Source organism: Anastrepha obliqua, chromosome 1 (genome assembly GCF_027943255.1).
Source record: "Anastrepha obliqua isolate idAnaObli1 chromosome 1, idAnaObli1_1.0, whole genome shotgun sequence".
NCBI classification, from domain to species: domain Eukaryota; kingdom Metazoa; phylum Arthropoda; class Insecta; order Diptera; family Tephritidae; genus Anastrepha; species Anastrepha obliqua.
The window spans coordinates 169,042,431-169,063,581 of record NC_072892.1 but is presented as its reverse complement, the minus strand read 5'-3'; the positions used below and the strand labels follow the sequence as shown (position 1 = coordinate 169,063,581).

Sequence of the window (21,151 nt, the reverse complement as noted above, 5' to 3'; positions counted from 1 at the left end):
GGTCTGGAAGACGTCTCAAAAGCGGAGCTCCCAGCCCTACTTAGATTCGCCAAAAGCGCCGACATCCTACATGATGTCTACTTTAGGTATTCATAGAGGTCGGTCTCCATCTGGTATCGCTAGGGACCAAAAGGTCTATGCGTGGCTTATTGCCAACCAGGCTAACCTAACCTAATAAATGTTCATGAATTATTTCATTAAAGTTATTGTTTCAAAACCTCCAAGGTAGCCATGAAATGCCGCGCATCTCTTAACGAGATGGCTGAGTCATTTCACCTAATGATAGCATGGGTTCCTGGCTATTGCGCCATTGAGGGGAATTGCAGAGCCGATGAACTAGCGATAATCGGTACCAAATTGACTGATAAGTACATGATATAGGATAAGACAGATAAGACAATGATATAGGCATACCCTTGCAAACATGTAGACTACGTATCCCCGAAGAAATTGTAAGCGTAACGAATGAAAGATGGCGCAACGAAGCCACTTGCAAAATAGCTCGACAGATGTGGCCGACTCTCAATGCTAAACGCGCAGAACCTCTACTAAAAAGAGATTAGCATAGTCTTAACACACTGATTTCAGTTATTACCGGGCACTGCCTAATCGGTAGGCACGCCCAGAGAATAGGTGTGCAAACACGTGACTTCTGCAGAAGTTGTCTGGACGAGAAAGAGGAAGAGACGATCACGGATCTTCTGTGTTACTGTCTATCCACTGTCACTATCTAGACGTGGACTTGCCATTTTGGGCGGACACTTCTTTAGCGAATTAGAAGACCTCGGCTCTGTCAAAATTAAGGATCTTGCGAAATTTTTGAACAGTAGGGGATAAGGACTAGTTTCCCACGCGGCATCACAATGGGCCATGAGCTTGAGTGTGTCCTACAATGGACAATCGCTTCAACCTAACCTATTGTTTCAAATAAAACTCATGTTGTTGTTGTTGTTTTGTTTGTTTGTTTTCTGTTTCCAAGTCTGATCCATTTAGTGAGGTCCAAGTATAACAGCAAATCCTTTATCTCGATGTCTGAGATCTCTTTAATTTGCTGTAAGAAAGGCTTACCGAAGGAGCCAAGTCGAGCCCTAGCTAGCCCCGGACATTCACATAAGTAGTGGAAAAGACTTTCCTTCGCCCTTCCGCTTGACAGTTTTTGCAGATGGAATTAAAGGGGAGGTTGAGTCTGGCTGCATGCTCCCCTACTTTCCAATGACCTGTAAGGGTTGCAGTGATGCGTGAGATGTTTGGTCGAGAACATCCTAACAGGTGGTTCGTCCTTTGGATTTTGTATGACGGCCATGTGTTTTTTGTTGTAATGCATGCAGTTAGTTGCATCCATTTTCTTTCGGCTAAAGCATGATAGTGTGAAGCAATGGATCCTTTTATTGTGTTCTGTGGGGTGGAGACTGTCACCGCCTCTGCTAAGTCTAGTGTCGAACCTTTTCTTGCTAGCTCATCCGCTATCTCATTACCCCCGTATGTTCCTATGACCGGAAACCCTTATCAGAGTAATTTTAAGCCAATAACTAAGCAATTCCAGCTCCTCTCTACACTGTAAGACTAGTTTGAATGAAATGAAGTCGGAATCTAAGGCCTGTACTCGTGCACCAACTTCCTTGTAGAGTTTTAGTGATTTGCATGCTTCTCTGATCGATGAAAGTTCTGCCTGGAACACGGTGGCATAATCAGGAAGACGAATTTACTGAGATAGGTTGAGTGGCTCCGAATGCGAATGGAAGTCAGCTCCCACACCACATTTCATCTTAGAACTATCGGTACAGATTTCTATGTCGTATCTTCCAATCACCTTCCCTTTCTCCATTCGGCTCTCGGTGGAAAACGTACCGTAAAGTCTTTCTTGAAGTTAAGGTCGGGGACTGTGTAGTCTGATCTGTTTTTGAGCAGCGAGGGTACCTGTAGGAGGATCTTACTGTGACCGTACGACCTTGTTGTCCAGCTTCCCATGTCTCTGAGTTTCACCGCGCCGCAAGTAGCGATTTCTTTAATGTTTATATCAAATGGTAGCTGATGAGTTAGTACATTGAGCGCTTCAGTAGGGCTGGTGCTAAGCGCTCCTGTAGTTAAGATACATGCTGTTCTTTGTATCTTGTTCAGCTTAGTTTTGTTGTATTTCGTTTCTTTCGCAGGCCACCAGATTAGTGCCGCATAAGTCAGTATTGGCCTTACAATGGCTGTGTAGAACCAATTGGATAGTTTTGGTTGGAGATCCCATTTTTTACCCAACATTATCTTACATGTGTAAAGTGCTATATTCGCTTTATTTACCCTGTACTCTACGTTGGACTTTCAGCTGAGTTTGGGGTCTAGAATAACATCTAGGTATTTTGCCTGTTGGGTTAGCGTGAGACTAACACCATTCAGTTTTGGAGGATTAAAGTTTGGTACCTTGGTTTTCTTGGTGAATAGCATCATTTCAGTTCTTCTCGGGTTTACACTTAAACCACAGTCCGCGGCCCGATTGTTGAGTAATACCAGAGCTCCTTCCATAATCTCACGGATTGTGGTTGGAAACATTCCTGAAACCATAGTTCTTTAGAGCTTTAAAAACAACATTTACGTAAGAAATTCGTAAACAATTTCATATTGATAATACATTTCAAAATTATAAATTAAAATGTCGCATAATAAAGGGTGGTTAAGTTTCAAGAGCCGGTGTTAATTTTGAATAAAATACAATTTTTTAGGAAATTATTATCATTTCTCTTTATTATGATAATATTGGTATGGCTCAATTATGTGTGGAACAAAATATTGGCCAAATGGCCGCCGCAGCTTCGGCGGCACACCTCCAACCGATGGTCCAAATTTTCGATGACGCTGAGACATAATTGAGGTTCTATGTCGTTAATGTGCCGAATTATCTCATCCTTTAACTCTTGAATTATTGCTGGCTTATCGGCGTACATCTTTTCTTTCAAATAACCCCAAAGAAAGGAGTCCAACGGTGTCGTTGACGTTTAGGTGTGGTTCACAGTCAACATCGGCCTTTGAAATTTAACCACCCTTTATAAAAATATTTTTTAACGCGTTCAAACGCAATTCATTAAATATCTCAAAACAAGAAATATATGACTTAGACCACTTTCATAATTATGGGCACAAATTCATAGTTCAACATTGAAAGCTTCTATCACTCAAACTCATTCTTCTGCGTTGAATTTATTTTGATATTTATTAACTTTTTTTTTAATTTAATGAGCCTTCAAGTATAATTGTCTACTATCACATTTTGACCTTTGAGTTTGAAATGAAATTAATGTGCAGGTAAATTATAAATTTGGAAAGGTCTCGTGCGAATTTGCAAAGTTCTCAAGTCTTATATTAAAATAAATGCTCACCGGGCCATATCTGGCAAATTCTCTGACAGCACTCATGGAAATTTACTTAAATGAATGCAAATGTGTAAATTTGATTGCGATAATTAAAAAAGCATAGCCAAGGCTCAATGCGGTTAAATTTTTTATATTGTAACGGCGGCACAAAAGTGACATCGCCTAAATGACTCAGCAGTTGCGCATGCGTACTTTTATGCTTTATGTTGTGGTTTACTCTTACAGCGAGCACTTCAGCTCTTAATTGGAGCTGGCCACAAAGGTCATTTCATATGGGGTTTTCCGCTTGAGTAATCTAAATGACACTCTAAACTCGCAACGGCGCTGTGGAAATTCGCGCAAGTCTGACCTTAAAGTAGTTGCAGCAAACTTCCAGGAAGCTTTTAAAAATTTTTTGTATTACACACTCATGCATATGAATGTGTTTGTATGTATATGTGATAAACTCATTTAATAAAAAACGGACAAATATGGTTAGGCAACACTAAAAAATAAGCATCCCAATCGCGCTCTGCATAACTAGGCAGTTATTGTAATTACAGATTGCGAGTTAAATAAAAATGTGCACTTTCTCAGAATGATAAACAAAAAAAAATTAATAAAAATAAAAAAAAAAATTAATAAAAATAAAAAAAAAAAATTAAATAATACGAAGCATTAAATTAAAGTGGCTGATTCCATGCGCGTCACAAGGAACTCATTACTGGAATTGTTTGTCATGTGTCGATTTTAATTGCCAAACATTTTAAACACAATTTTTAAAAGACGCAGCTAAAAGCTTAGAGATGATCAAAAATTCAAAAGAGCCTCAATACAGTCTGTGTCAGAAGAAAAGAACCGGTTCTTGTAACTTCAAGATATATTGCGTTCTGCTTTTTGCTGCGTAATACTCCCACTCAAAGGCTACGACGCCAGTGCTAACTCAGGTTAGTGTCATTCGAAACTTTCCCGTAAACGCAACCAAACAAAAATGAGTGAGAAATACGCGAAGCGTTTCGAGGCGGTATTTTCATTCGAAAAGGCCGAAATTATCATACACCGCGGCTGCAAAAGTGATTAAAAAATCAAAAAAAGTTTGAGGTGATGTGGAATCAGCGGTATAAGGTGTACAAAAATGTTGATAACTTTTCCAAGCGCGGTTGAAGCGAGTGACGACAAAAACACAGGATAAAGTGATCGTCCAACTTTTCAAGCGGGACCCTTCTTTGTGACTACACCAAGCACGATCAGTTCTTGCTAAAAAGGGAATAGATGTATGTATCAGCACCATCGAACGACGACTGAAGGAGGTGTTCGCCTTATCCTACCCTCGCACATCATCAAAACCACTACTCTCAGAAAAACACTTTGGACTGGCCTTCCCAGTCCCCAGACGCCAACTCCATTGAAAATGTGTGGGGAACTATGATAACATACAAAAAAGAAGACGGCAACCATGAGTGTATTTAGGTTAAATGAAGCGGGTCGCTGGAAAGAAAAAACTTAAGGTCACGCTAGTCTATTATTGCGACAAGCTCAGTTAATCAGGATGAGGACTGACTACATCGTCCCGATGGTAACGTTCACACGCCACACTTTTTCCATCTAAGGAATAAGGGATTCTCTCTAAACAACTTCGACACTACAGTCTATACAGATGGCAGTAAAATGGATTATGGTGATGGAACTGGTATATATTCTCATAGACTTGGAATTGAAAATTCTGCCAGATGATAACAAGAAAAAAAATCATTCCAATAATATTTCTGCTTGGTATAATAATTTTAAATTCTCAAGCTCTCAAAAAGCACCCGATATAGCAAAAACGATACAAATCATTTTTTCAAACCTTGTGCAAAATTATGAAAATTCAGCAATTTTTAAAAATGTTCACCAAAATTTTAAACTTTTTAATAAAATTTTTTCGAATTATGCTTGGAATGCAGTTTTATAGCTCATTTAATATACATAGTGCAATAAAGTGGAAGTTGTGAGTGGAAATATTTTTTCAAACTTTGTTAAAAAATTATGAAAATTAAGAAAATTCTAAAAAATTTCACCAAAAATTTCAAACTTTTTATTAAAAATGTTTCGAATATTGCTTAGAAGGCAGTTTTATTGCTCATTTCTAACAATTTTTTTCCTTACTTTAAAAATAAAAAAATTATAATCATTAAATAAACAAAAGTAAAATAGCCAAAGCTGCTCAACATTTGGCTCACCTATTTTATAGCTCATGAGTGTACGTACATATTATATAATTGACTTACTGACGTGAGTTCTAAAAAATTTATAATTATTTGCTTTTCAAAAGTGTCAAAATTAATATGTAAATATGCGAAGTGTGACTAGTACATAAAGCACAGACACACGCAATTGAATACTCTGAGAATTTTGTCATTTTTTTGTATATACCAAATCATGTACATTTGAACAATCATAAAATTACAAAAAAAAAAAAAAATCAAGGAATTTTTGGTATACTTATAAAAGAAGTTTGGCGGGGAAGCCCACAAAGTATATTTATCCTTATCGCATCATCCATCGTTCGTTCATGGAACTCTGTACTTTTTCTGTTAATCCACAAAAATTCACACATAAATTCAAAATTTGTAAGAGCCATTAGTTTGAGGGGAAATCTTCAGCAATATTTGGCTAAGCACAAAGATTTCTTCAAACAGATTTCACAGTAAAGATTAATGTGTGCCACACGAATTTGCTAGCTTCAAAATCATCGCTTGACCCGCTCGCCGTAAATCATATATTTTTACTACATTTCTCATCACTAGAACCCTTGGCGTCCGCCGTAGCTGAATGAGTTGATGCGTGACTACCTTTCGAACGTGCTCAGGCTTGAAGTTCCGGGCATGAAACATCAATTAACAGAAAAAAGGCAGGTAATGGCAAACCTCCAAGTGAATTTCTGCTATGAAAAAGCTCCTCATAAACTCTCCTTATATCCTTTGCAAGGCGAATCTATGATATTAAAGGTAGTGATGGTAAATTAGCTGATTTGTTCTTTTTTCTTTCGCTGTGTTCATGTGGCTGTCACCGCAGACTAAAACAAGGCGTAGATAAGCGAAGTTTTTAAGATATTTATATTAAGACTTTAATAAGTGTTTTTTAATATAAAATTAAAAGATCCATTTAAGATTAAAATAAAAGTATAGTGATTTAAGAGGACCCGGTGCCCTAGTGCTCGTAAAGTTAAGGTTAGTATTTTTAATTGACGGCGAAAATAATGTACAGGTAGCCATCATATTTAAATTTGGTGGTGAAGGCGAAAATAATATAACCACTATAAAAAATTGTCATTTAAAAAATCGCGCCGAAGATCAGTCGCATGGTTAGATTTTGGCTTACTCGAAAAGTAAAAAACAAAAAATTTACATTTTATATTAGTGTAGCTAATTGAGATGATTCCGATACATACTATATATAAGTGAAGATCCCGATACCCCAATCGTTGACGACAGAATTGTCGTTCCGCTACCCGATCATGACGAGGTGAGAATAGCGATAACGCGGCTAAAGAACAACAAAGCCGTGGGCGCCGACGGACTGCCGGCTGAGCTATTCAAACATGGCGGCGAGGAGCTGGTAAGGTGCATGCATCAGCTCCTATGCAAAATATGGTCGGATGAAAGCATGCCTGCCGATTGGAATTTAAGTGTGCTCTGCCCAATCCATAAGAAGAGAGATCCTGCAATCGGTGCCAATTTCCACGGGATTAGTCTTCTAAATATCACCTATAAGGTACTAGCGAGCGTATTGTGTGAAAGGCTGAAGCCCACCGTCAACCAACTGATTGGACCTTATCAGTGTGGCTTTAGACCTGGAAAGTCTGCCATCGACCAAATATTTACAATACGCCAAATTTTGGGAAAGACCTATGAAATGAGAATCGACACACACCATCTTTTCGTCGACTTCACAGCTGCATTCGACAGTACGAAAAGTTACCTGTATGTCGCGATGTCTGAATTTAGTATCCCGCAAAATTAATACGGCTATGTAAGATGACGTTGCTCAACACCAGCAGCGCCATTAGAATTGGGAAGGACCTCTCAGAGCCGTTTGATACCAAAGGAGATTTCAGACAGGGTGACTCGCTGTCGTGTGACTTCTTTAATGTTGGAGAGTATTGTACCAGCTGCAGAACTTAAACGCTCAGGCACAATTTTTTATAAGAGCTTACAATTATTGGCGTATGCCGATTGATATTGACATCACCGGCCTTAACAACCACGCTGTTAGTTCTGCCTTCTCCAAACTGGATAAAGAGGCAAAGCGAATGGGTCTGGTGGTGAACGAGGGCAAAACGGAGTACCTCCTGTCATCAAACAAACAGTCGGCGCACTCGCGTATCGGCACCCACGTCACTGTAGACAGTTATAATTTCGAGGTTGTAAAGGACTTCGTTTATGTAATATAGGAACCAGCATTAACATCGATAACAATGTCAGCCTTGAAATCCAACGTAGAATCTCTCTTACCAACTAGTGATACTTTGGACTAAGTAGTCAACAACATCCGATGAAGCGACGCTTGGAGTGTTTGATAGAAAGATTCTGCGTAAGATTTTTGGACCTTTGCACGTTGGCAACGGCGAATATCGTAGACGATGGAACTATGAGCTGTATGAGCTTTACGACGACATAGACATAGCGCAGCGAATAAAGATCCAGCGGCTACGTTGGCTAGGTCATGTCGTCGGAATGGATACAAACACTCCAGCTCTGAAAGTATTCGATGCGGTTCCAGCTGGTGGTAGCAGAGGAAGAGGGCGGCATCCTCTGCGTTGGAAAGATCAGGTGGAGAAGGACTTGGCTTCACTTGGTGTGTCCAACTGGTGCCGGTTAGCACGAGAAAGAAACGACTGGCGCGCTTTGTTAAACAAAATCGCGTAAGCGGTTATCGCGGCAATTAAGAAGAAGAAGGTTTGATAAGTCATCATGAATCGTTTAACACTAGAACAACGCTTCCAAATTGTGGATATTTACTTTCAAAAGAAAAAATAAATATATATCCGAAGTTTATAGAGCACTGCCGTTCCGGTAAATGACGAGCGCTATCGAGCCATACTGACAGAGTATTTGTTTCCAAAACAATATTTGGTTCCAACAAGATGGCACAACTTGCTATATAGCGCACTTAACAATCGATTTGCCGGAACAAAAAAAATAATAATTGCATGAAATTATTTAGCAGATTATAAAAAAGAAAAATCCATTTCAAAATATTGCTGCTTTGTAAAGGGTGATCAATTTAGAGGCATCGGAATTTAAATTGAAATAAAATAACGAAAATTAAAATTGATTGGGTAATCTTTATTATTTTTGTGTAAAAACATTCAGGACATTTAGTTTTTAAAGATAGTCCTTTTCAAATGTTGGCCGCAACTGCGCTGTATTTCGACCATCCGTAAACACATCCGTAAACTCGGTGGGGAACTTCGGTCAGTATCTCGTGAAAAACTTTAGTAATGTTGGCCCCCAATGACTCAATTTAAGCTGATTTACCACAAAGATTTAGACTTATGGTAGTAGTCTGGTAAAATACTCATTTTTTATAGATATTTTTTAGGTATTGGTTTTTTTAAGAAAATAAAATGCAATCGTTTTTATTTTATAGTATGTTATTATTGACGCCAAATAGTATACAAAAACCATTATTTTTTTTACATATTTTTTCTGTAGTAGTGTGGCACCAAAGTAAGCGTCTTAAAAAAAGATAGGAGGCTTGTGAACAGACTTTTGGCTCTTCAGGACATCTGAGTGATCTGAAATTTTCATCAGTTATTCCACACATCAGTAGTTCTGGCAGGTGCTACTTTCGTTTCTTTTCAGCTCTAACTTTTTATACTACAGTCTGATTCCACCCGAGAAACATACCTTTTTCCAAAAGTCCGCCATTTTGTTTTTTTAAGAAAAAAATTTCCATTGTAGCACCTGACAGAATGACAAGCCTACAGAATAATAGTTAGTTTAACTTTTTCGATGAGAGTTCGAAAAATACGAGGCAGAATTTTAATTTCAAAACTCCAGTCTAGCGCCGAAGTACTCTACCTATTCCATAAAGCTTAGATTTTTTACAAAAATTCGTTCTCAGAATTTTTGATTAAAAACCCCAATCCGGCACTTAAGTATCTGGCTACTTCCCTAAGAATTCTCATTTAAAAAATCCATTCCGTACCTGAATTCCTTATTCTCATGAAGTTCAGAGTTTTTACAAAATTCACCTCAGAATTCTTCATTAAGAAGCTCAGTACGTTACCGGAGTGCCTTGTCACCCTCATCAAGTTTGGAGTTTTTATAAAATATATTTTAGAACTTTTGCTTCAAAAGCTGTGTACGGCATCATGGCATCTTGCCCATTGCATTAAGGTCAACCGGTTAAATAATGATATTCTCCACTTATCGACAATCCACTTCCGATATTTTAATCCATTCTTATACTCAAGCTATAAGAGCAACAGCAAAGTAATGCGTATGTGTAATTGTATGTGCACACGCTGGTATCTTGCGTGTTTATAAATATTTCCAATGAAACTCGCCGAAAAGGAAGAAGAACGACATAAAAAAGTTGTTATTGTTGTTGATTTTAATTATCATAATACAAAGCTTAGCTCCGTTGTTGCCATTTGATGAAAGCAGGCCGCCAAGCAGTACTTGGTTGTAGTTAAATGAGAGATAACGAGCGGCTTATCATTTATGCAGCAAAACAACAAGTGAGATGACTGCTCAGAAAAGAGAAGCAAGTGCATATGAAACACACGATGGAGAGAATAACATTCTTGTATAAAACACACTATTGACTTTTGCCACCGGAGAGCGCACTAAGTAGCTGAAAACAAAAATAATATAATCTCTGAGAATTGATGAAGAGAATATTTCATGTACGAGTATACCCTTTATAGTAATTTATTGTAATATTCGTAGGTAAGTCACACACGCACGCTTTGCATTCACTCTCGTACTCTACGCTTCGCTCTACTCAACTTATGCGTACCCAAATAAGTTACATATGTATGCATGCGATGAGATGTGCAAAAACTAAAAAGCTGTAATAAAAGCCCCTCGCATACTGCAACACTTTCCTACCTACATCCATCAACTCGTTGATCTCAGTGCGGCCGTTATATGATCGCTGGCTTGTTATGTGTAAGTGGTTGCTGTTTGAGAGTTGGGCTTAAATGATATTGCCAAGTTGTTGCAGAAATTATTTGCTCAACGTATTTCGAGCATGAATGGTGTGAATTTTCGTGGAGTGCGCTAAAGTACAATAAAATAGAGAAACACCGAGTATTAAATATTGCTAAGCCGTGATTGTGCCTGCCAGCGTTGTGTATGAACGCGTGTGTGTGTGACTTCACATTATACTCGTACATATGCAATTACCATTCTTTTGCGAATGGATTCCTTTTTGATTTGTGCACAAAAGAAAAAACACTGCGAGAAGTGCAAGAAATCGGAATAATTTTGTTGTATATCAGAGTGAAATCGAACGAAAGACTCAGGCACCGAACGCTCTGGTGATAGGCATAGCTAGCCAACGTGATTGCGCATGTTTAATCAAGTATAAACAAAACATTAAGGAATACTGTAAAACTGTAATTTCTGAGCTTAAAGTTGATAAAATATTCGTAGGCATTTTTTTGTTTGCATTTTTGTGCTTAAAGCAATAATGAAAGACTGGAAAAATTTGAAAAAAATAAATAAATATACAAATTTGTGCGCATCATTTAACGAAAAATATTTCAAAACGTTAAGCAAAACTAGTTTATACAAATGGAAATTTTTGTGTTAAAAAATTAAAAAAATTTTTGTGTGCGAATTTGGGGCGAGAATGCGTTTTAGTCAACTTTAGTGCAATTAAAAAAAAGCAGTAAACGAGTTAACGATTGAATTGCGAATGAACAGATATGAATGAGGTGATGGAAGGAAAGGCCAATGAAAAAATAATTTGAAAGAAGTTGAAAAGAAATGTATTTATGAAAGCAGGTCTGAAGCCAGGAGTTGAAAAATAGTTAAAAAAAAAAATACATAAAATATACTGAAAAGACTGAGTACTAATAACAAAAATGTATACATGCTTTTAAAGTAATTTTAATTATTTCGAACAATAACCCATTGATGTACCAACAATTCTTAGTTTTGAATAGCACACAATATCCTGCTCCTGCAGCCACATGTTTTAAGTTAATCACTACAAGTGCAGTGCTAAAATTCTAAATAAACAACTGCTATCACCACCAGTTGCCACATCGTTGGAAAGAGTCCAAAGCTACCACTGCCACTCCTCTAACATTACATACATATATACATACACCTGCACTCAAATACATCGAAAGCTGGCTAGTTGGCCAACCAGCAACCAAAAAAAGCCAAGGAACTTTGTGCTGCATGCTACTTGCTTTGCTGATTGTGCAACAAAATTTTACAAAAACAATAAAAATGCTGAAAAAAGGAATGTAAACAACTTTAGTAACAGATAACTCGAACAGCCAAAACACCAGCGTCTACATACGTAGAATCATATATTCGCAATTCTGTGTTCATCTGCGCGCTTGTGCTTATTTTCGTCTGCGTATGTATGTGTGTATATGTGTATGCATCGCATATTGCACAATCCTTCGTCGACGACTTGTGAGCAATTAAGTGCATACAACGATTGCCAGTCAGCCCGACCAAACCACTCTACTCCACGCCACGCCAAGCCAAGCCAAGCCAAGCCAGCCTCTCCCCACACACTTGCGCTCCGCTTAGCTTCACTCTATTCACATTGTTGCATACACATATGCGCCAGATGTTGTTGTAATCATATGTAGTCTCCACTCTGCGTTGTAACTGCGCGCACAGCTGAGCTGTGTTGGAAGAGCCAGTGCGGTACTTGTGTATCTGTGTCAATGCATGTGTGTTTGTGTCCATCATTCAAGTGTATGCCCACTAAAGCTCATATACAAAATACAAGCAGTGATGAATGTGTTGGTGTATTGGTTTTGTAATTGCAACCAATTCCAATAAAGTATAAAAAACGCAAAAGCCAAAAATTAAAACAAAAAAAAAAAAAAAAAAAATATAGTAATAATAATAATTACCAAAAGTTTGAGAAATCTAAAGCGCATAAAAAGCAGAGAAAAAATTGCAAGCTGCAAAAACAAAATTAGCAACAAAGCAGTTGTAGGAAAACGAAGCAAAATAGTATAACAACTAAACCCACATACACACACACACCTTGCATATGTGTGCTTTGTGACCTATATACGCATATTTTTTTTCTTTGTGAAACGTGTTAATATAAAATCGCCAAAATTGCTGTGCTACTTTGTTCCAGGATCATGGGGTACATCATGCGGCGCTTTCTGCGGTCGGCCATGATCGTCTTCAGTTGGTTCGTTGTACCCTACAGTCGTTTTACCAACATCAAAGTGAGCCGTAAAAAGCTGCCGCCAATACGAAGTCATCTGCTGGAAATACCCGCTGTCGATTTGGCCAAACTGATTCGCACAGGAAAGGTGAGTGAGATGATTTTTGTTTTATTTTGTTAGTAAAATGATTGCCAGAATTTTAAGCTCAATTCCCATAAAGGCTCTAATTTGAGCTTTCGTGAACATAATGAAGGTAGAAATTTTGAAATTTTATTTCGCATTTATATTTTTTATGGCATTTAGACAGACAAATCGTGCATTTGTACGAGCCTAACACTAATAAAGGGTGATCAATTTAGGTGTAGCGGATTTTAAATTGAAATAAAACAACGAAAATTCAAATTTATTAGGCAATCTTTATTATTTTTGTGTAGAATTCTTTATGGGATTAATTTTTTAAAGATAATCCCTCTCAAATTAAGAAAAAGTTTTTTCTAATAGCGGTCACCAATCGGCAGGCAATGACAAACCTTCGAATGTATTTCTGCCATGAAAACACTACTCATAAAAATACCTGTCGTTCGGAGTCGGCTTGAAACTGTAGGTCCCTCTATTTGTGGAACAACATCAAGACGCACGCCACAAATAAGAGGAGTACGTGCCAATTATATATCTATATATAGTCGCTTTCAAATGTTGGTCGCAACTGCGCCGTAATTGGGCCATCCGTAAACATCAATTTTGAATGACCCGCAGGAGGCCTTCGGTCGGCATCTCGTGAATAATCTTAGTAATGCCTCAATCGAAACTGGTTTGTCCACAAGGCATTTAGGTTTTACATACCCCCACAAATGAAAGTTCAAAGGGGTGATATCACACGATCTTGGTGGCCAATCCACTGGTCCGTGACGAGAGATAAATTGCTGACCGAAAGTAAGACACTGTATCCATTATTTCACAAAATGTATGGAAAAGCGTGCCGTCTCGTTGGAACTAAGAATCGTTTGTTGTAGAGATCACGAACTTCAATTTTCGTCATCAAAAGGTCGTTTATCATGGCGCGATAGCGTTCGCCATGCACTGTTACATTGGGGGCAGTCTCGTTTTTGAAGCAATATGGACCGATGATTCCTCCAGTCCATAGGCCGCACCAAACGGTTGTTTTCAATGGATTTAATGGCTGTTCTTGAATGGCTTCGGGTTGCTCTTTAGCCCAAATATGGCAATTTTGCGTATTGACGTAGCCATTCAGACAAAAATGGACCTCATCGCTGAGCCTTCGTCGTTGGCCTAATCGCGCGATGACCACTTTTCACGGAGCGTCGATTTTCGTGATACAATTGAGCGATTAGTAATCGTTGTTGAAGTGTAAGTCTTCCCATAATGAAATGTCACTGAATAGTGAAAAAATTATGTATTTAGTTTGACAGTAGTCACGCGTGATCTGGCAACAAAACCCTATGAGAAAAGGTACCTTCAATCTGATCACCGAGTGTACTTGAGCAAAAAGGATCTCGCCATTTAATAATATTTTGGTCAGCAGAGCAAAAAAGGTTATCATGCAAACCGATCACAGGCATACCTTTAAACTATTAAAAATAGCCAATTCGCAAACTACTAAATGAAAGCAGGCTCATCTGTACAGTTAGTGCAGATAGATCTTCAAGGGCCTGAGAATACGGAGGGAACCATCTGCAGATTCATACATCTAGCCATTTTTCAGCATTTACTTCGACTGCCGAAGGAGTTAGGGCCGGAAATTGATTGTATTCCGAGTAAAAGAGTTCAGTCTTTTTAACTGCTTAGATACTTCTCTCTGTGTGACTTGGCATCCCCGGACTTTAAAAGTCAAAGCATTGAAGTGCAGCTTAGTTAAGGCTCACATTATTATAACAGTAAGTGTACAATGCATGATAATATATAATATTTGACCTGTTTTCGGACAACTCATTAGTGTTGCTGTGCAGGCAGTCACATATCCGCCCTACTTAAACCAATTTTAAATATTATATTTTTATTATTTGCTTTTGGAAATTCGTTTTTTATTCTTTAAGAGTATATTTTTATATTTTATACCCACACCTTTATAAGTTTTTAATTCGCTAAGATTGAGAATTCGTCCAAATCGTTAAAATACATGGTTTTACATATTTCGTTTAATTTTGGTGATTTTCGATTTGCATGCGGCTGGGAAGGCGCAGTCAGTCTACGAACCGGTTGAGTTAATCCGATTTGCATAAATAACTTTCCCCTTCTTACAGACTAAAATATGAATTTTAATTAACGAAATATTCAAATTATATTTAAATTATGCTCTTTTGCAGTGGGTTGGTATTGATATTTTTCTTTTGTTTATGAAATTAGCAAAGGCACTATGTACAGGGTGTCCGGTGGCAGAATTAGGAATTAAAAAAGAATCGCTAATGATGAAAGCTACTACAAACCAGACAGGTGGGAGTTTTTGTTTTAATTATTTTCTCTAAATGTTGACCGTTAACGTGGGATACACTTTTGGAAACTAGCCTCCGTACTCCGCGCCAGAAGTTATGTCGCGATGTCATTAACTTTGCGAACGATATTTTCTTTTAGCGCGGAGATGGTCGCTGGGTTTGTTTCATAGAGTTCCCTTTTGATGTAACGCCACAGAAAAAAGTCCATGGGGGTAAGATCGGGCGACCTGGGCGGCCAGGATATGTCACCAAAATCGCTTATCGGTTTGTTCGGGAAAAAGATCATGCAGTATCGCTCTGGCCTGTCTGGTCGTGTGCGGCGTGGCATCATTTTACTGAAACCATTTGTGTATACGGGATGAAGGATGTTCACTCAATATTGGTAGAAAATAATTGTTTACCATGCGCTTATAAGAGACGCTTGCCTTCGACGATTTATTATTATTCCACTGCTTTTTCTTTTGTTTGACAGACTAGCAAGTACATCTGAGTAGATTTTGTGGTGCCAAGGAGACAAGGTGGTTGCTTCTGACCTGATGTGGTTGGGAGGCTGTCTAAGGAGATGAGCACAGCTTGTCTGTCGTTGCATACACATATAGATCTGCCGGACTTCTGTTAAGTGATGTTGGTTGGTTGAGTGGCAAACACGTTACACCAAATAATTTTCGTCTTATATGAAATTGTGAGCGGAAGCAAGGAGTAGAGATTAATCAATTATCTGCCACCTATATCCAGAGGTAGAGTGCCTCGCTCAATCAGTGGTTTAGGCTTTCTGGTACAAGTGGATGGCAGCAATGTTTTTAGCTTGGTTGAAATATTGTCTATATCCGTTTTTGGCCAGTTGATAGTACCGAATGAATAGGTAAAAGTGGGTACTGCGTATGTGTTGACTACATGCGTGGCATTTGCGTTTGTCAGTTTACTTTTTATGACGCCTTGAAACCAATTCCCAAATGATTCTGTAAACTTTGGTTTGCTAACAGAATGGACAATATTCCTTAGTTGGTTAATGCTTATGCTTAACCAAGCTCAAGGTGCTCAATCGTATCTTGACATTTAGTGATTTTTCATTCTAATTTTTTCACTGCAAGCTTTCACGATGCCTATCATCTTGCTTTACTGTTGTTTTGTTTTGGTATACAGCTTCAAATCATCCATATACAGTAATTCTATAGTTTTCTTAATCAGTTTTAAGGTGAAACTGGTATTTATTGTCGTTTAGTATGCTGTTCAGTGGGTTCATTGTTTGAGAGGGAAAGGGAGTCCTCTGGCAAACCTCTCTTTGTCTGGATATTCTACGACCCACTTTTTAAACTATTCGAAGTGTCTCACTTTTGCTTCTATTATATGCAGGCTTGCCTTACACACTTTTGAGATTTCAACCAAATACTTAAATGGCATTCGATAGTCAATGTACAGGGTCCGGCACTCGTAGTGCAACTAATTGAAAAGGCAATAAATTTAGTTTGGAAAATTACTTTTATTCAAATCAAAGTAAAATATGTGTGAAAATAATGCAAAATTAAGAATCAATTTACTTTTGCTCGATATGACCACCTTTTGCCTTGACTATGGGCTTGAGACGGTCCAGAAACGACTCGCAAGTTGCCCGAATGTGACTTGCAGGTATTTTGGCCCACTCGCGAACAATGGCTTTTATCAGCGCCTCGAGACTGGTGAGTCTTTTAGTTTGGACCTTCCTCTCCAAAATAACCCAAAGAGAATAATCTATCGGATTCACGTCTGGTGAATTTTAGAGCAATTGAATGGACGTTATGAAGTTCGGAACGTTGTTTTTTAGCCATGCTTGGTTTACTCCAGCTTTGTGAGATGGTGCCGAGTCCTGTTGAAACGGCCATCGTTTGCCACCGAAATGTTTGTTTGCCCAGGGCTTCAAAGCAACCTCCAGAATACTGTCCCGATATTATTTCGCAATTTACTTTGACGCCAGGCTCGATAAAAACGATTGAAGAGCGCCCATCTGCGGTTACCGGTGCCCAAATCATTACATGTGGCGGGTGCTGCCTTCTGCTGGCCAATCGATGACTCAAATCCTTCATACGTCGTATGAACGGTCGGTCAAATAAACCTAATCATTTTGGGAGTTTATGAATTGCTCAATTTGAAAAATTTGCTCGTCAGAAAACACAATGTTCGGAAATTGACCGCTTTCGACCAAGCGAAGCAACTCCTTCGCTCACTCAAGTCTGACTTGTTGTTGCTTTGGTGTGAGATCATGCACCTTTTGGATCTTGCAAGGCTTAACTTTGAGATCATTTTTCATTATGCGGCGGATGCGACGGTCAGATATTTTCAGTTCTTTCGCCATTTGATAGACACTTCGTTGGGGATTTCGCTCAAGTTGCTTGTTCACTTTTTGAATCATTTCACGTGACGTTGCGATGCTATCAGTATCGTTGCAACAAGTCATGGCTCACGAAAAATCGCTGGTTGCCGTTTACCAGCTGAAGATAATGCAATAAAACTTTTAAGTTTGAAATCCATTACTGATTTTCTTTTTTCGCGTTTACTCTCAGCAAAATGCTTCCGCGCTCTTGTAAACAATACTCTGGAATGTCATTTAGCCCACTAACAGACAGCGGCTATTGTATCAACTATGACTTAATCTTTGTATTCTTAAGTAATTCTCTTTTTTTTTACTCCTCAGTTATCAAACTATTTCACGTGCAGTGTTCATAACTCGTATATTTATAGTACCGAGGTTAAAAGCTTGTAGATTTTGTGAAAGCAAACTATTGGGTGATACATATTTGAAGAGTCAGAATGCACTTCAATCTTCTGGTATTCGAAATATATTACGAATGATAGACGGGTTAGTGATTGGCTTATTGAAGGACAGATCAATGGGTGTTATTAGTTTCACTATTACTTTTATGCGTAGCCGAACATACTCGCTTATAATAGGATTATATAAAATTGTTTGTAGCAAATATTTAGTCTCAGTTAGAACACGGAAAGATTTGTTATGAGTTGCACCACTTAAATAGTAATTATAAAATAACATTTTAAAATATGGGTATAGATAAAGCGTAAGACATTCTTATTCATTTCGATTTGTGTTAATTACAGCAAAACAAAACTAAACGGCTGTGGAAAATTGAACTACTCGTACACTTTTCCTTTCGCGCTGGTATGCCTGTTGAAATATAACAAATGGGACACACATAAAAAATGATTAGCAATCAAAATAATTTGTAAAGAAAACTACGATAAAAAAACTACGTCATAATATTTGACTTTAAATACACAACAAAAAGTAAAAACTAAGCACCATAGAAATAAAAAAATAAAAACAAAAAAAACCACAAAAATATAATTAATGACGAAGTTGATTGAAATGAGCATCATAAATGAAGTTAGCGCTTATCTAGCAAAACATTATTTAAGTGGATTTATATACGTATGTATATGTACAAGGTGGCGCAAAATTCAGCACACTATCGGAAGATTAATAAGTTTTGAAATGGCGTCGTACGTCAATCATATTTGACACTTGCCAATTAGGCAGCTGTAGTAGGTATACAAACAGACAGGCAACGGAGCGCGTTAAGGTCAAAATAAAGATTTCCATCACTCAAAATCATTTTGTTTTATTTATTAGAAACGTTATTCAAAAACAAAATTGGATGATTAATTTTGCGCCACCTTGTGTAAATGGGCTAGCAGCCGCCGTAGCCGAACGGGTTTGTGCGGGACTATCGTGCCTACCGTTTGGTGTTCACCGCCATAAGTACCCATGTTTCATCGACGGATGCAAGATGGAATGCGGTCGTCGGCCCGTTGCAGCTCTATTCTGGTCAACTCCCTATAAGAAGGAGATCAAACAACTCAAATGTGCGGAAAATATTTCTCTGATCAGGGTTCCAGGGCATAGGAGCATCGAGGGAAAGGAAATTGCCGATGAGCTTGCCGGTTTAAGTTCTCCCCATCGCAGGCATCGGTGTCCCCTTGACCGTTTTTAAAGGGAAACTGCACAATTTCTTTCTTAAAAAAGCGAAAAAGAGATGGAAATCTATTTATCGTGTGCTATCTTGGCCTCTGTACGACAGAGGCAGGCTTAAAGCTGGAGATTCTTCCAAACTTATAGCGGTGTTCACCGGGTGATCAGAACTCATACGGAGACTCTTGGATTTCCGCACAACCCCCATTGCAGAAGCTGTGGGGATACTGCAGAAAAAGAAGCTCTTGAACACTTTTATTGCAAATGTCCGGGTCTGAGGTTCCTTAGTGTACCTTTTGGAGATAGCCTGAGACTGCTCGCCCGCCTAGATCCCTTTTCTCTTCTTCTCTACATCAATTGCACTGGATGGCTGTAGATGGGTTTTCTTCCTTCCTTGAGATTGAGTCTTTTTAGGTTTTCAAACCATTCCTTGCTTGCAATGAATTCTGTAGTTGATGGATTTTGTGGCTTTTATTTTAAAGAGCTAAAAAATGTTAAGCGGTTTGCGTCTTACCGAATTAGTATCTACCGGTACTTTTTTTTTACTATTGCCCTCTATCCAAATTAGGTACTAGGGATTTTTCTACTGCTTCTATTAAATCACCTCGTGGTGGAAAATTTTTCGCTTAAAAAAAATCTCCTGGCTACACTTTTTCGAATAGAAACTGCCACTCGCTTTATTGTCTTAACAGTCGCCTCATTCCTTTCATGTTTTTTTGCTGCGGTTGTTGAGCCTTGGCCAGATTTTATTTTCTCCAAAATTTCAATTTTTTGCTCCACACTGATGGTTTTTCTTTCATTGGGTTTTATTTTTATTAACCTTATTGGCACTCTAATAAAGTTGAATCACTATTACGAAAGATATTTTTTAAAATTGAAAAATTGACTTTTTGCACAGAACAAATGAATTTGAAGTTTCTTCCTTTCTTCACTTTCTTGTGATTTAAAAACCGGGTAAAAGCGAGATTGTGTAATTCGAGTAGCGTACAAATCGAGGGACTGGTGTATTTTTTTATAAAAGCATAGTTCATTCTACAATAAAATTCATATGGTTCAAAGTTCCAAACTTCGTACAAAATTCACAAAAATGTAATAGTTAAAGAAAAAATTTAAGCATTTTTATAGCCCATTAAATTTTAGTATAGTTGTTTAGAATTTTCTTCTATATAAAGAACATGTTTGGAAGTCATTTATATGGCACCGAATGTTTAACATCGTTTGCAAATAGTTTAAAAAAATCAGCGCAATTTTTGAACTACTTAAAAGTTACACTTTAGGTGATTTAAAACTTACACTAAAAATGATTGGGTTATAAATGTACGTACCTAAAAATTCTCAAAAAATTCTCAAAAAATTATGATTGAAAGGCTGAAAATATTGATGATAATTTTTTTTTTAAATTGTTAAACTTTAGAGCTTTGTTTTATAAGGTTTTTGTTGTACAATTTTATATATATTTTTTTTAAATAAACGAAAAAAATTCACCTTGTAAAATATTGTGAATATTGTAAACAACTACAGCGCCTTAATTATGTGGATATATTATATACATATTATATGTGGTGTGTGTATATGTGTATGTGTATAGTATATTTGAGTGGACAGGTTAATTATGTGTTTACGTAGGTTTGTATTTATCCATGCTTTCGTTAGGCTTTATTAACGAATAATAATCAATAATTTAATTGTTCAAGCATTTAAAATTTAAAACGCGTCAAATGTAAATACTAGGTTAGGTAGTGGAATGCAGAAGGGCATCTCGCGACACTCAAAATCTACTGATCACAGAAACCCTACCAGGTTAAACTAATAGTAATAAGAGAATTTTGCTGCTAATCCCATGGTAAATACGATATAGTAAAGATTTCTGCTATTGAGAAGCTTTCGGGAATCGTTTACCAGACGCCGTATTTTTAGCTGAGCAGCATTCCCCCCAAAATTTACATATGGAGGACGTGTTATGCTGTCACATGAATAAAAATCACTAATTTCCTTTTATATCTAAAAGTATTCGATGCCCCTAACGTTCAGCTAG

General features: G+C 37.7%; 1 protein-coding gene across 1 annotated transcript in view; it reads left to right on the top strand.

The window, feature by feature from the left end:
• The window catches only part of LOC129240621 (fatty-acid amide hydrolase 2), a 90,643-nt gene that overhangs the window by 30,200 nt on the left and 39,292 nt on the right, over positions 1–21,151 (top strand). Inside the window, exon 3 of the mRNA XM_054876543.1 lies at positions 12,672–12,852. Coding sequence (XP_054732518.1) covers positions 12,672–12,852 — 181 coding nt within the window. The remainder of the gene's footprint in view (positions 1–12,671; positions 12,853–21,151) is intronic.